Source organism: Dromiciops gliroides, chromosome 2, assembly GCF_019393635.1.
Source record: "Dromiciops gliroides isolate mDroGli1 chromosome 2, mDroGli1.pri, whole genome shotgun sequence".
Lineage (NCBI taxonomy): Eukaryota > Metazoa > Chordata > Mammalia > Microbiotheria > Microbiotheriidae > Dromiciops > Dromiciops gliroides.
Genome location: NC_057862.1, coordinates 382,786,864 through 382,800,896, shown reverse-complemented (window position 1 = coordinate 382,800,896; position 14,033 = coordinate 382,786,864). Strand labels below are relative to the sequence as shown.

General features: G+C 38.1%; 1 protein-coding gene across 3 annotated transcripts in view; it reads left to right on the top strand.

Annotated features, from left to right (window-relative positions):
- CDK5RAP2 (CDK5 regulatory subunit associated protein 2) overlaps window positions 1–14,033 on the top strand; it is a 153,807-nt gene that overhangs the window by 89,113 nt on the left and 50,661 nt on the right. For all 3 annotated transcript variants that reach the window (XM_043983832.1, XM_043983831.1, XM_043983830.1), the window contains exons 19-21: window positions 4,247–4,354; window positions 6,895–7,082; window positions 11,064–11,523. In XM_043983832.1, coding sequence (XP_043839767.1) covers window positions 4,247–4,354; window positions 6,895–7,082; window positions 11,064–11,523 — 756 coding nt within the window. The remainder of the gene's footprint in view (window positions 1–4,246; window positions 4,355–6,894; window positions 7,083–11,063; window positions 11,524–14,033) is intronic.

Here is a 14,033-nt window from a genome sequence, read left to right as displayed (position 1 = left end):
AAAAAAAAAAAGTAAATAACTGATTTTTTATTTAGTTTTGGAATGAAGGCTGCATTGAATCATTCATGTGGGCTTATCTTTGTGGGCTTATTTTCTCATTAAAGGCACTGGAGACTATTCATCTGATTTCAGGTTTAGTGAATGGATGTCTCATTCACCTCTGGGACTCACTCTCATTAGATATTGTCATTTTGAATGCTAATTTCGGTGATCTTTTGTCCCTTTGATTTTTCTTTCCTGGCATTCCAGGAAGGTGAAGGTGAGTAAGACCATCTATACCTTCACCTAAGTTCCTAAGGAAGTATACTGCACCATGAAATGTGTTAGTGTGTGTTGTTACAAATACAGCTGTTCTGCAGAATGTGGCTGGCTCATTCATTTGTTAGCTGGTATTGTATTCTCTAGCTGTATTCTCTTCCCTGTGGAGTATGTGGCAGGGCACAGCAGGAACTTAGCCCTGTTCCTTGGGGTGCTATAAAATCTGTTCAGTTTGATGTCACCTTTAAGCAAGCCCAGACTGGAAAATAGATGAATGTAGACCACGACTCCATTGCCCTAATTTTGTTCCCAGAGATCTGGCAGCCCCAAGAAGTCTTTTCCTTGGCTACAAGATCAAGAGAAGCTCAAAGGTAGTTTATGTCACTCTTCACCATCTGCTTTCTTTGAGGAAGAGAACATTATTGATTCTAACCTCCAGGGTGCCAGATAATTTTGAAAACTGAGCATATTCTTAGTTTGTTGAGGAAAAAAGTCTCTAGCTTTGTTTCCTCCAAGGAAATATTTTTAATAATGAGGTTATTCTCAGAGTTCATTTGATCATGAAATTGTGGGATTTTATTTTTTGGTTGTTGCCCTTTAAAAAAAAACACTTAAATATCGTTCTGAATCTCTTTAGAGAGCAGTCTTTTCCCGTCTGAGATGTTAATACTAAAAAAATTCAAATTTGAGAGATTTTGTTATAATGCTATTTTAGGTCCTCATCACCTCTAATCTAGACTATTACAGTAGTTTAATTGATCTCCTTACCTCTAGTTTCTCCTCTCTCCCATTTGGCCTTCATTACATGTTACATTAATATTTGTAAAGCACAGGTGTGGCCATTATGCTCCTCAAGAAACTTCAATGACTCCCTCTTACTACTAAAATAAAATACAGACTCTTTTGGCATCTAAATCCCTTTACAATTTTGCTGTATTCCATCTTTCCAGTCTCATTTCACATTTATACTCCTATCATACCTTCTGTGTTCCATCCAAACCAGTCTATCTCCTATTTTCTATTATCATTTCATTTCCTTCCTCTTTGCTTTTCTACTGGTCTGTGATGATGTGATCTTCTTCCTTAGCTTCCATAAGAATTCCAAATGCCCTTCAAGGCTTATCTTGAGTGCCTTTCCCACCCAACACCTTTTCTGAAACCACTACTTGTTAGTGCTGTTCCTCAATCATCTTTTTATTTACTTTGTACATATCCATCTGCGTTATAATATGAATTCTTTGAGGTTTGGAATTGTTTTATTTTTGTTTTTTTGTCCCCAGCATTTAGTAAAATGCCAGGCATATTGCATTAATAAATGCTTGTTGAGTTAAATTTTCAATATATGTTTCAATTTTGATATTTTCTGTGAATTGCGCTGTCATTTGTAGCCCCACTTCAAGTAGAGGTTCCTCTGTCCCCATGAAAATGGAATTTGAAGATTTGTATGGAAAGGATGAGGCACCAAAGAGTGATGCCATATTGATGATTTTTTTCGGGGGGAGAAAAACTTGCTTCCATGTACTTGCTTACCAGTAAAAAAGAATTCTTTGTAGATGTGATGGTTGCAGGCTAATCAGTGACTAATAAAAACATAACTCTCAAGGGCTCAGTGAGTCAGTAGCATTTTTTTTTTTTAACTCCAGTGCATGTAACCACTAGAGCACTTTAAGGAACGTTACAATTAGAAACTTTTTTTGAGTTTTAGAAAGATTTTCAGTAGCTAGTTATAAAGACAAATTAGAACCTGTTCCCACAGGAGGACAACCAATATGGTGATGATACCCCAAGTATGATGCCATAGGATAAAGTGTTGAAGGGACTCTGGATGTTCTCTTCCAGAGAATAGAAGATTCAGGGGAGACCTGTTTACTGTTATCACATAGCTGAAGGGCTTTCATGGGAAACAAGGAGGAGATGCATGAACAGAACAAGGGTGCAAGGCACAGGGAGGTAGATTTTGATTCAAAATAAGAAAGAATTTTCTAATAATTAAAGCTGTTCAGCAATCAGTTGAGAAACATTCAAGCAGAAGCTGAATGACCACCATCCCAAATATTTTAGAGACAATTCCTGCTTGGAGTGGAATAGATGATTCTTTCCACTCCTGAGATGCTATGATCCTGTGAATTTGTGCCTAATTCTGGACTGGCCAGCTAGTTCAGTTCACTGGATTAGACTGACTTCATGGATATACTGATCAGTTACAAATTTTAATAAACATGAATGGGAAGGATGCCTATAGTTGAAAACCTCCCTTAATCAGAAAATCTTAGAAATGGGTTACCCTGACATGGAATATTGTGACCAACAATTATACAAAAAACATTTTTGTTTAATAGTTCACATTTTTAGAGTGATTTAAATTTTATAATGAATTTTTCTTTACAACAGCTTTCTAAGGGAACTAGTGCAAATAGAAGTACCTCTGTTTGATAGATGGGATCACAGAGCCTCACAGTGACTATTCCATAGTCATGTGGCTGCCATGGGGTAGAGCCATGTCTTGAATCAGGTCTTCCTGCTTATGTTCTTTTCTCTATCTCATTCCTCACTGTCAAAAATCATTCTTAAATTCTTTAATTGTCTTAGTAAATAGAGTGTATTGAACATAATTCAAGCTTGGTTTGATGACTGAGGATCTTGCAATACCATAGGATCATTATTTTGACTACCAATCCTCTAAAGTCCAGGATTGTAAATGTAGATGTAGAAGGTAGAAGAAAATGAGCTACATGAACTGATTCTAGGCTTACTTTTTTTTTTTTTCCAGGGCAGTGGGGGTTGAGTGACTTGCCCAGGGTCACACAGCTAGTAAGAAAGAGTCAAGTGTCTGAGGCCGGATTTAAACTTAGGTTCTCCTGAATCCAGGGCCAGTGCTTTATTCACTGTGCTACCTAGCTGCTCCCTCCAGGCTTACTTTTGACTAAATCCTAAATATTAGTTTGTTTTCTTCTTTTGTGCCTCTTTTGGAAATGGAATTCAGAAGACAAAATTCAATTCATTTAGGATTTCAGTGAGTTGTCTTCCAGTCAAGGTTTCTTTATGGTGAATAGGGAATGATATGTGGAAGATGAAAGCTGGGTTGAGAGGGTCATAGAATTGACTGACTGACTAATGGCAGGGATTCACAAAGTAAATTGGTGAGGTATGTTTCCATAGTTCTGAAAGGCTCTGTCTTTCTCTGGGAATGGCCAGTTCCATTTTTCACTTGGAGGAACCAAGTGGCTTGTGAACATAGTTGCAAATCCATTGGAGAGGCCAAGAGTTTACCACAGCCCTCTAAAGAATTATTATTTAATCTGTTTCATGATTGCCATAGAAGCTTCCTAAATTTAACTTTTTAAAAAAAGTGTTGCACTGTAATACTGTCTTTTTAAATAAAATGCCCTTCATTCTAAAACCAGACATATTCTTCTGGCTTTTGTGCATTCATTAGTGATTATAAGTCTTTGTCAGCAAAGTGGCAGTATAACTGCTACTGTCCCTTTCTCCTTTTGGATGTGTGACAATTGAGAAAAGTGGTTTGTTTGTTCTCTCTAAGTAGAAGTGATGCTTCCATTTGGCATGTTATAAATTTCCTTTAATACCTTCTCAGGACTTTTATGTTTTCAATTCCATCAATAGTGATCTCCTTAATTCTCGATACTTTTGTGTAATTTGTGAGTGAATTTAGCCTGCATAGAGTGAAGAAACATCAGCAAAGCAAGAGACAAAATACTCAATTTCAGACAATTTGATGAAAAACATAGAGGGGGGTAAGAAAATGCTTCTGATTTATTTCATAAGGAAAGGGGTCTATAAATTGTTCTTGGTTCTAGAAAGCCTTTTGTGGTTTTATTGGAATTAATGAGCCTAACTTTGGTCAATTTTTATTTTACATTTTGGCATTTTAAAAACTTTTCTTTTTATGTTATCAACTTACACAATTTTCATACAATACATTTTTGTGTGTGTGTGTTCCATTTCCACAACATTTTATCCTCTCTAGATCCTGGGAAGTAAGGAAGATGAGGAGGATGTTACAAAAGCTGAAGATGTCGATGATGATGATGAGAAGAACTTACTGAGTAGGCCTAATTCAGTGTGGGATAGTGAGGTAGGATTATGTTTGTAAGTCTGAAACTTAACACGGGGGAAGGGGGGGGGGGTCGCAGCTAAGTGGCGCAATGGATAAAGCACTGGCCCTGGATTCAGTAGGCCCTGAGTTCAAATTTGACCTCAGACACTTGACACTTAACTGTGTAATCCTGGGCAAGTCACTTAACTCCCATTGCCCCACTAAAAAAAAGAAAAGAAAAGAAAAAAGAAACTTAATACCCTCTTCCCTTCCTCCCTCCCTTTAACCCTCCCACATCTTTATTTATAGCAATGCTTTCTAGATTCAGTTGGCTCATAAACTATTACTCCAAAGAATATTAACAGTTGATGAGAACTTAGAAATGGGGAATCTGAGACCCAGAGAGGTGAAGATATTTGCCTAAAGTCACACAACACTATTAAGTTGTTGAGGAGAGTCCAGATCCTTGCCTTCTGACTCCTTGGTTTCTTTTCCTTGGTCTCACAGCTTCTCAAAATGGAGCTAATTTCAGTGACAAAACTGGACTCACCTTAGGCATCCCCAGGACTTTTTAAAGTCAGAATGTTTACTGTTTGTAGTATTAGAAAAGATACTTTTAATCACAAGAAGGGAAGCTGCTCTTCAGAGCAATCCTTCAGGCTGACCATGAACTTTTCTGTATTTCCTTGAAACTGAACCCAAAAGATAGTTTACTTTTTCCCATTTCTGGAATGTCACTATTGGACTGGATCTTGAAGGTCCTTGCTAGTTCTAGCATTCTACATTCTGAGGTTCCTTCCAGATGTTAGGTTCTGGGATTGTTCTACATTTTGGAGCAAGAGATAGAGGGATAGGAAAAGGGAATGGTGAGCCTATAGGTTTGCTTTTTATGGATGGTACAAATAAATATACAATTTTATTGAAGAAGTGGAGGGAAGTGACATTAAAATTAAGATACTTATGCTCAGCTAGAGTCCCTGGCTTCTACTTTGTATTAATTTTCCTAATCAGGAGGCTTTAAAGCTAGATAATGATAAATAATTCATTATAAATAAGGGGATATGTTTTTGAGAGGCTTGTGTTTGATGAAAAAAACACCCTTAGTTTATATCAGGAGCATTGAAGTAGGAGGAAAGTTATTTATAGGAAATTTACAACTTACAATAGGAGAAAGAATATTAATTGCTGCACTTCAAGGCATGCCTAGTACAAGCCTTAACTAGATTCAACTTCATGCCGTTCCCAAGGGGACTCTGGTGACCTGGGAAGGTGGATTCATAAATAACATCTTCATGGGATTTATGAACTATCCACCTTCCAAATTAGACAAATCAAAGTGAAGTTAATTAGTCTGTGTATATAAGGAGTGTAGAATAAGGGTGAATTATAAAATACAATGAAAATCTAGATAAAATATTTAGTAGCTTTTACTACTTTCTTTAGTGGTTTTCATAGTCCCTATAAAGACCTCAAAACCTATGCAGTTTCATATAGAAAATACTTAATAAGTGCACTGTACTTGATACTGGAGGGAAGATAGAAGGCTTAGGAGACATGTCCCTGCCTTCCAGGAGCATACCTTCCAGTAGGGGAAGTAAAACGCTTATATAAATAAATATACAAATTAGAACACAAGAATATAAAGTGCTCTCACCTGGAGCCTTTCCTGAGCTACTTAGTTATTAGTACTCTCTTCTTCCTTAAATTAGCATGTACATATATATTCATAGATAGTATAACCAGACCCCCCCAGTAGAATGTAAGTAAGCCACTTGAGGGTGGGGACTCTTAAAATTTTGTCTCTCCAGAATGTAACACAGGGCTTTACACTTATGGCATTAGTGAATGTTAGTTGAAATAAATGGGATCACATGAAGACAAAATCACATTGGAGCTGATATCCTTAATTCGTTGTCTCTGAGGCCTGCCTGGAATGGCCTTAAGTAAAATAAATTTTGACCATATTCTTTGTTCAACCCGTACAGAGATGCTAGAATACTCTGGTTGAGGCTGACAAGGAACTTTTCCATGGTCACTTAGCCAATCTGTGATAGAATTGTTTGTGATACTGTATGTAAAGAGCTATATTTGTAGGCTTATATAATGTATGTCAGGTGCTTTGCGAGCCTTATAGTACTGGATCCATGTCAGGTATTATTATTATTGCTCTTGTGATTATTAGGAGACACACCAGGTCTCAGCACACCAGTTTGGGAAGCATCCAGCAGACAAAGGATTGGCATCTCTCACAAATGCTATGCCAAGGTTGTGACTTCTTTCCTGCCAGGATTGTGGAGTTGGTTTAGTGATAGACGTAGACTTGAATGAATCATTGTTAAAAGCAGTGGATGAAGGGGTTGATAATGCTACTGGAGGGAACACAAATTATGCGGTGAGAGCCCTTGTTAGGTGGTCAGTCTAGAGATTCTCAAAACAGGAGCAACAGCTAAATGGTGCAGCATTCAACCTTCATGATAACAAAAAGTCATGCTTGGCACATGTGCCTGCAGGATACTGATATCTGTCAGTCAGCTGTGGAAGAATGCATACTTTGGTTGATTGAATAATTTTTTCCCTAGGTTACATTGGACTATTCTAAACCTTTCTGTAAAAATGGATATCTAAGGAATCAGGACGCTTCTCAGCTAGATCTCAATGTAATTGGTGACTCTTACAGCCACAAAGACAAACGTCAACATGGAGGTGAAGAGATGAAGTTGTTCCCTTCACCTTTAAATGAAAATAGAACATTATTGCTGGAGCCCAGGTATGTATGAGGTTTGTGCTTTGCTTTTGACAGTATTTCTAGTTGAGGGGAGAAAAAAGTAATTTTGTTGAAGTGAATTTAGATAATGGCACTGTCTAATTTACCTGAGAGAGAGACTGAAATGGTTCTGAAGGAATCTTGCCAATCATGCAATTAAGTAATTAGGCTGCATGCTATCAGTAGTAAGGGAAAGACAAAAACCACATGTAAATCCATTACAGAGATAAAAAAAAAAAAGTTTTTCCCTGAGTATTGTCTAGCTTTTGGAGAGAAGAATCAGTAATACTTAAATCTCTTCTTGTTTTTGGAACATCTTTTTAATATAAAACAGCTATGATTCTGGTCTTTAAAGTCCGGATTTAACTGTAAGTTTCTTCTTCACAATTAGCCCTGCCCAGGAATGGAACATGCTGCCTCATAAGGGAGTGATGTCTCCATAGCTATTCAAGTAGAGGCTGGGTGATCATGTGACAGGAGAATATATCGTGGAGCTTATTTCTTGATGGGAAAATGCCATGGGGTGTTTTCTTCTAAATTCATTACAATAAGAAACATTTATTAAGCATATATTAAGCTTAAGGCCCCCTGCTAGGTGCTAGGGATACAGAGACAAACACTGTAGGTATCCCTGCCCTCCAGGAGCATACATGCCACAAGGGGACAAACATACATACAAAGAAGTATAGTATGAGGAAATTGGAGGAAAGGGAGAACACTAGAAAGTGGGGGAGTTAGGGAAGACTTATGATAGGACGTGGCACCTGAGTTGAGCCTTGAAAGATAAGAAGGCTGCTGAGAGGTATAAATGAGGAGGGAATGAAGTACATTCTAGGCAAGGGGAGTGGGACTTCACAACTTTAGCAATTTGGGGGAAGTTATTCTTTTAACACATGATTTTTAAAAAATTCCTTCCGTTTCAGCATGACAACAACTGTAGCCAGGCAGTATTCTATCTCTTTTATAAATGTAGAAAATGAGTGCATAGAAAATTGACTGAGGATACAAGGAAAATTGCCCATGTCTCCCGGGATGAGGCAAGCTGGGAATAGATCCCCAGAGTTTTTCCTTGCTATTGGAGTGTGAAGATCTTCTCTCCTCTCTGGTTAATAAAGTCTTAGATTTTTGTGCATTAAGCAAAAATGTGATTCTGCTTTCTAGATTAGCATAAATATGAACTCATTTCAGTTTCCAGCTTTTGGAGGGAGACCTGAACCTTCCTCAGCTGTAAAATGAACTGGTTGGACTGAATGAAACAGACAGCTTGATATAGTGGATAGAGAGCTGACCTCAGAGCCATGAAGACCTGAGCTAAAATCTGGCCTCTGACACATGTTGGCCCCTATGTATGACCCTGGGCAAGTTACTTTTCAGAGCACTAGGGAAATCTACTACTAGAAGGTGCTAACCCGCACTGGTAGAAGGAGTTTCTTCATCTGAGGGTCTTCTATACCAGTGAAATCACAAGTTCCTATTCCCCTGCTTTAGGTGACCTCTAAAATCCCTTCTAATCTTTAGCATTCTATATTTTTAAAACCCTAATTCTTAGAAGCATAGAATTTTAGAATTTGAAGATACCTTTGCTGTCCAGATTTTCACTTAAAGCAAGAATTTCTTCTGTCACATGATCATCCAGCCTTTACTTGACTATCTATGTCACATCACTACCTTATGAGACACCATGTTCCATTCTTGAATGGGTCTATTTAGTGAGTTTCTTATATAAACTTTTCTCTCTGGAATATCTCCTCATTGGTCTGTTCTATAGAACACAGCAGAATTAATCCAGTTTTTTGAAATGCCAACTTTGCAGATATCAGATATTTGAACACTGACCTTGCTTCCCCGCCCCCCCCAATTCTTCATCATCCTGATTGCCTTTCTGCGAATGCACACAAGTTTGTGGGCATTCCTCTTCAAATGTGGTGCCCAAAAATGATCATAGTACTCCAGATTGGGTATGACTAGGGCAGAATATAGTGGAATGGTTATTTCCTATGATTAGGTACCATACTTATGTAGCCTGAGATTGTTAGGTTTTTTTTTAAAGTATCCACATCATCTTTTTGGCTCATTCAGTTTTGTACTACTTTGCTATATTTCCAGTTAGAAATATATCACTGAATTTTAGATCTGAAGCTAAAGATACTTGGCAGAAGAATGGGGTAAGCCAATTCCACACCTACTGCAGAGCACTCCCCCCTGTGGGACTCCTGGCCGTGTGTCTTCTACCAGACCGTGAGTGGTATGGTGGAAAGAGGGAATGCTTTCCTAAATATAAACAACCCCTCATGTAAAAACGCACAGAAGTGGGAGATGACCAGTTTGATTAGAATAGAGAGAAGATGAAGGGGTTAATAATTTGAAATGATCCTGAAATGGTAGCCAGAAGGCTAGCATTATAGGTGATTTTAAATGATCAGGCTGAGGACTTTATCATAGAAGCAAATTGGAGGCATTGAATACTTTGGAATTGAGGTTGGGGTATGATATGGTCAGATCTGTGCTGTAGGAATATCAATTTGGCAGCTCTTTGGAGAGAGTAGTTTTGAAGGAGCGGAGAGGAGGGAAGGAGGAGTGAGGGAAACCAAATAGGAGGCTCTTGCCATGTGATGAGGACCTGAGGATACTATAGGAGGGTGGATGTGAGAAGTGTTATAGTTGAGTTTTACCACTTAGGTCATAGAGATGGTATTTCCACTATGGAACTGTTACACATTTTACGTAGACAAATTTTTCCCCTATCTGTTCCTTGGAGTTGGCATGCTGCCTAAGCTTTTTAAACCTTCCTGCCTCATCTCCTTTGTTCAGAGTTTTCTAACATCAAGGCTTTTAACTCAATGGCCACCTTCTCCACCAAGCTTTTTTTCAAACTTTCCTCAGAGTACCTTCTTTGACTTTCTTTATCGTCTGCACTTTGGGCGGCTAGGCAATTCAGAGCATTGGTCCTGAAGTTGAGAGGACCTGAGTTCAAATCTCAGCTCAGACATTTACTAGCTGTGTGACCCTGGACAAAGCCACTTAACCCTAATTGCCTTAAACATTCGGGGCCATCTCCAGTCGTCCTGATATATATCTTGCCATTGGACCCAGATGGTTCTGGAGGAGTGAGGTAAGGTAACCTTGCCTGGCCCTGCCTTACTTAAAATCCAATTCAATGCAAGTCATGACATCACTCCAATGTCATGGTGCTCTGAGAATGAAGGACAAACAATAACCACACCTCATTTTGTGTCACACATATTTTGTACAGGTTCTACTCCTTTCACCCAGAAAAATGTATGATCCTTCAGAGCATAAACTGTCATTTTAAAATTTAGATCCACAGTGCCTGGGGCATACTGTACATGTGGTGAAGTACAGATGTTGGATAAATGAAACCTACTCTAATGGCAAGAGTACTTAATAGACTGGGAATCCAAAGACCTGGGTTTAAGTTCCCTCTGATTTAAATTAGTTGTGTGACTTTGGGGAGGTCGTTTTACCTGTCTGGGCCTCAGTGTCCTTGACTATAATATGAACAGATGCTAGATCTTTATGGTCTTTTTCAATTCTAAGCCTTATATAGAAGAAAGATTAAATTTATTCAGTTTGGTCACAGGACAGAACTAGGAGAGTTGGGTAGAAGTTGCAGAGGTAGATTTCATTGGAAAGAAAAACTTCCTAACAATGAAAACTGTCAAAATTGGAATGAACTTTTATAAGCATTAGTGAGCTTCCCAGCACTGGTGTTTGAAAGCATCATCTACATGCCCCTTTTTAGGAATGTTGTTGAGGCGACATCCTGTTCATGGATGGCTGAGACTAGGTGATCTCAGGGGTTCTCTTCAACTCTCACTTTCTGTGATCTGAACTCGAATCTCAGGCCCCTTCCAACTCTAGCTTTTTATGATTCTGTCATCGCTGTGTAGGGTATGTGTGTATAGTACAATTTGTGTTCTAAAAAGCTAAACTCACCATTTTTCTCTCTTTGCGGTAATACAGACCAGAGCTTATGAAAGCTGTAAGTGAACTACTCCTGGAGCATCTGGGCATGACTGAACAGGAACTTTCTGGCTGTGATCTAGAGGATAAGAATGAAAAGGCTCTTAAGCAAATAATTATTCAGCTAAGAACTGAACTCCGACGTTTTAAACAGGTCAATAAATTTTTAAGACAGCATGTAGACCTGAAATCGGTATTTGATGGAAAGGAAAGATTTTATCCTGCTGCAACAGCACACCTTAATAAGGCAATTGAATTGTCCATGGTGGAAGTGAAAGATTCAGTTACACAAACAATGAACTCAGAGGGCTACACCATGAAATTGAAACATGAAGGGAAGGAAGATGCTGCAGAAGAAAAACCAAAATATTCAGTATTAAATGCAGAAGATCAGCATGAAAATGTGCGTAAGATGCCAGAGCAGCAGAATGTTCTTCCTCTTCCAAGCACAATACATAAAGTATGTTTTTCTTTTCTTCTTTAAAAAAGATACTCATTTGTCTACATGTGTATGCCCACTTTGGGGTGGGTGGTGGGCATGAAAATACCTCCACCCAAACGAACTTGAATATTATTTGGTAGCACTTCCTGTTTTGGAATCAGATTTCCTGCTATGCAAAATCCCTTAGGATCATTTCATTTAGACAATTGCAATGAAATCATATTTAAATAGTGTGCCTTGGAAATGGTTTCATTGCATGATGTTCTCAGTGTTGATATTTAATTAGTGTAGTAGAAAGAGAAATGGATGCAGATTCAGAATGCTGGGGTCCTGTTCCTCCTGCAGTGGTTCTTATTCTGGCTAAGCCATTAAAAAATTCTCATGTGACTTTGGGTAAGTCACTTTCCCTCTCTGAGCTTCAGGTTCCTCATCTCTAAAATGATGTGGTTGGAGGACAGCTAGGTGGCACAGTGGATAAAGCACCAGCCCTGGATTCAGGAAGACCTGAGTTCAAATCCAGCCTCAGACACTTGACACTTACTAGCTGTGTACCCCTGGACAAGTCACTTGACCCTTATTGCCCTGCAAAAAATTAAAAAAAAAATTAAAATGATACGGTTGGACTAGATCAGTGACCCCCAATTCCAGTTCATTTGTTTTTGGTTTATATTAATAATCTCATTTCAGTATTGCTATATAAATAATCATTTCTCTTTATAAGAGTTGTACTCTTCTAATCCAAGAGGTCAAAGAGTTTCCGCATGACTTGGGTTCTCAGTTTCCTATGGTTGCTTTGTACTGGTCGACTCTAAAGTTCAAAATGGTTTTACTTATCATCTGAGATTTAATCTCACTGAGATCCTCTTTTCTCATCTGTGAAATGTAAATAATATATTACTTGTAGAGTTGTTGCAAGGACACTGCTTTAGAAGACTTAAGTACTAGAAAAACATGAACTCTTTTTTAATCAAGGCCCTTTTCAGCCCCAGTGTTTATGTTCTAAGGACACTTTGAGTTCTGATTATCTTTGTTGTATCAACAAGAGACTTTTATCCAGGCCCCTGTTTTTACTAATATTTCAATAGTACAGAACATAACACTATAGAAAGGCTTTGAATGCCTCCTATTAGTTTAGTGCCATAACCCTTTCATCTTCAGATTTTCCGTTATATTTTAAGAAAAAAATCAACACATGTAAGTCTTCCACTGCAAGAATGCTTATTTCCAAGTGTGGCGCTTTAGCAGTGACTTTTCCTATTCTATTTCTGATGGCTGTTTTGGATCAGAAAAATGAACTGTAACAGTGCTTCATAACATAACACAGAAATAGAGAATTAAGTTTATTTTCTGACCACCAAATTACGGCTTTTGTCCATACCAAAGAGTGTTAGCTATATCATTAGCAAAATTGCTTTTGATTGTTTTAAATTATGCACCAAAACTATAATTTCTGGAAAAGGGTTTTCTAAAGATATCTGAGTAGACAATAAAAAGACATTGTTATGATATTAATGACAACTGAGATGAACATCTGTGTAATTTTGGCTGGTGCTTCAAATGATCATTCTCGTTTATATAGCCTGCATATATCCTGGGTTTCACACCTGTTTGTTAGGAAAGGTAGTTCTTAACCCTATTTTTGAAGTATAAATTTTCCCCAGCAAAGGGAGCAGTAAGAATATTACGTCTTCCCCCCCAAGATATATAGTTTGGAACAATATGTATTGTTGGTCTTTTAAATGGAGAAAAAAGAGAACAGAGCTAGATCTCAGAAGGTTCTTGATTTTCTTTTTTTTTTTTTTTTGGTGAGGCAACTGGGGTTAAGTGACTTGCCCAGGGTCACACAGCTAGTAATTTTGATTTTATTTCAATCAAATTTACCGGATAAAAATTTGGAGGCCTGTAACGATGTTGCAAGATTTTATTTAGACCAAAGGTGATTGTTTTCTATTAAAAAAGAATGCATTCACAGTGACAAAAATAGAGCCACCTACTGGGAATGTGGGTTCTGGACCATTCAGTGGGAAATGTGGGCATTCCTTGGCTTCCTGAACAATCCATGAAATGGGATGTAGGGATTAGCTTAAGCAGTGTTACTGTGCAAGAGGGAAGGTTAGGGGAATTTTGACAACCTTCTATTTCTGTGTCTTTGTTATAATTACTAAGCTGTAATATGGTCATGCTTTCAGAAACTATTTATGTGTAGACTTGAGCTTGTTGGCCCTTGTGCTAATTGGTGCTATATTCTGTGAGTTCTTATGTTTGTCTGCTTTCCTTGCTAGTCTCTTTTCTATCTTATTCTTTGGTGTCAGCTTTCAGGTCTTCCTGTAGTCATTGTACTTCTTGTAGCTCTTTGCCTTCTCATTGGCTTCTTCTAATCTTCTCTGTTTCATGGAAAAGCTTGTAGGCAGCACTGTATCTTAGAGTGCTGGGCTAGAATTTAGTCAAGATCTGAGTTTGAATCCTGCTTCTTTATTTATCCCTCTGAGCTTTAATTTCCTTATCTGCACAAGGAGGGTGATAATACT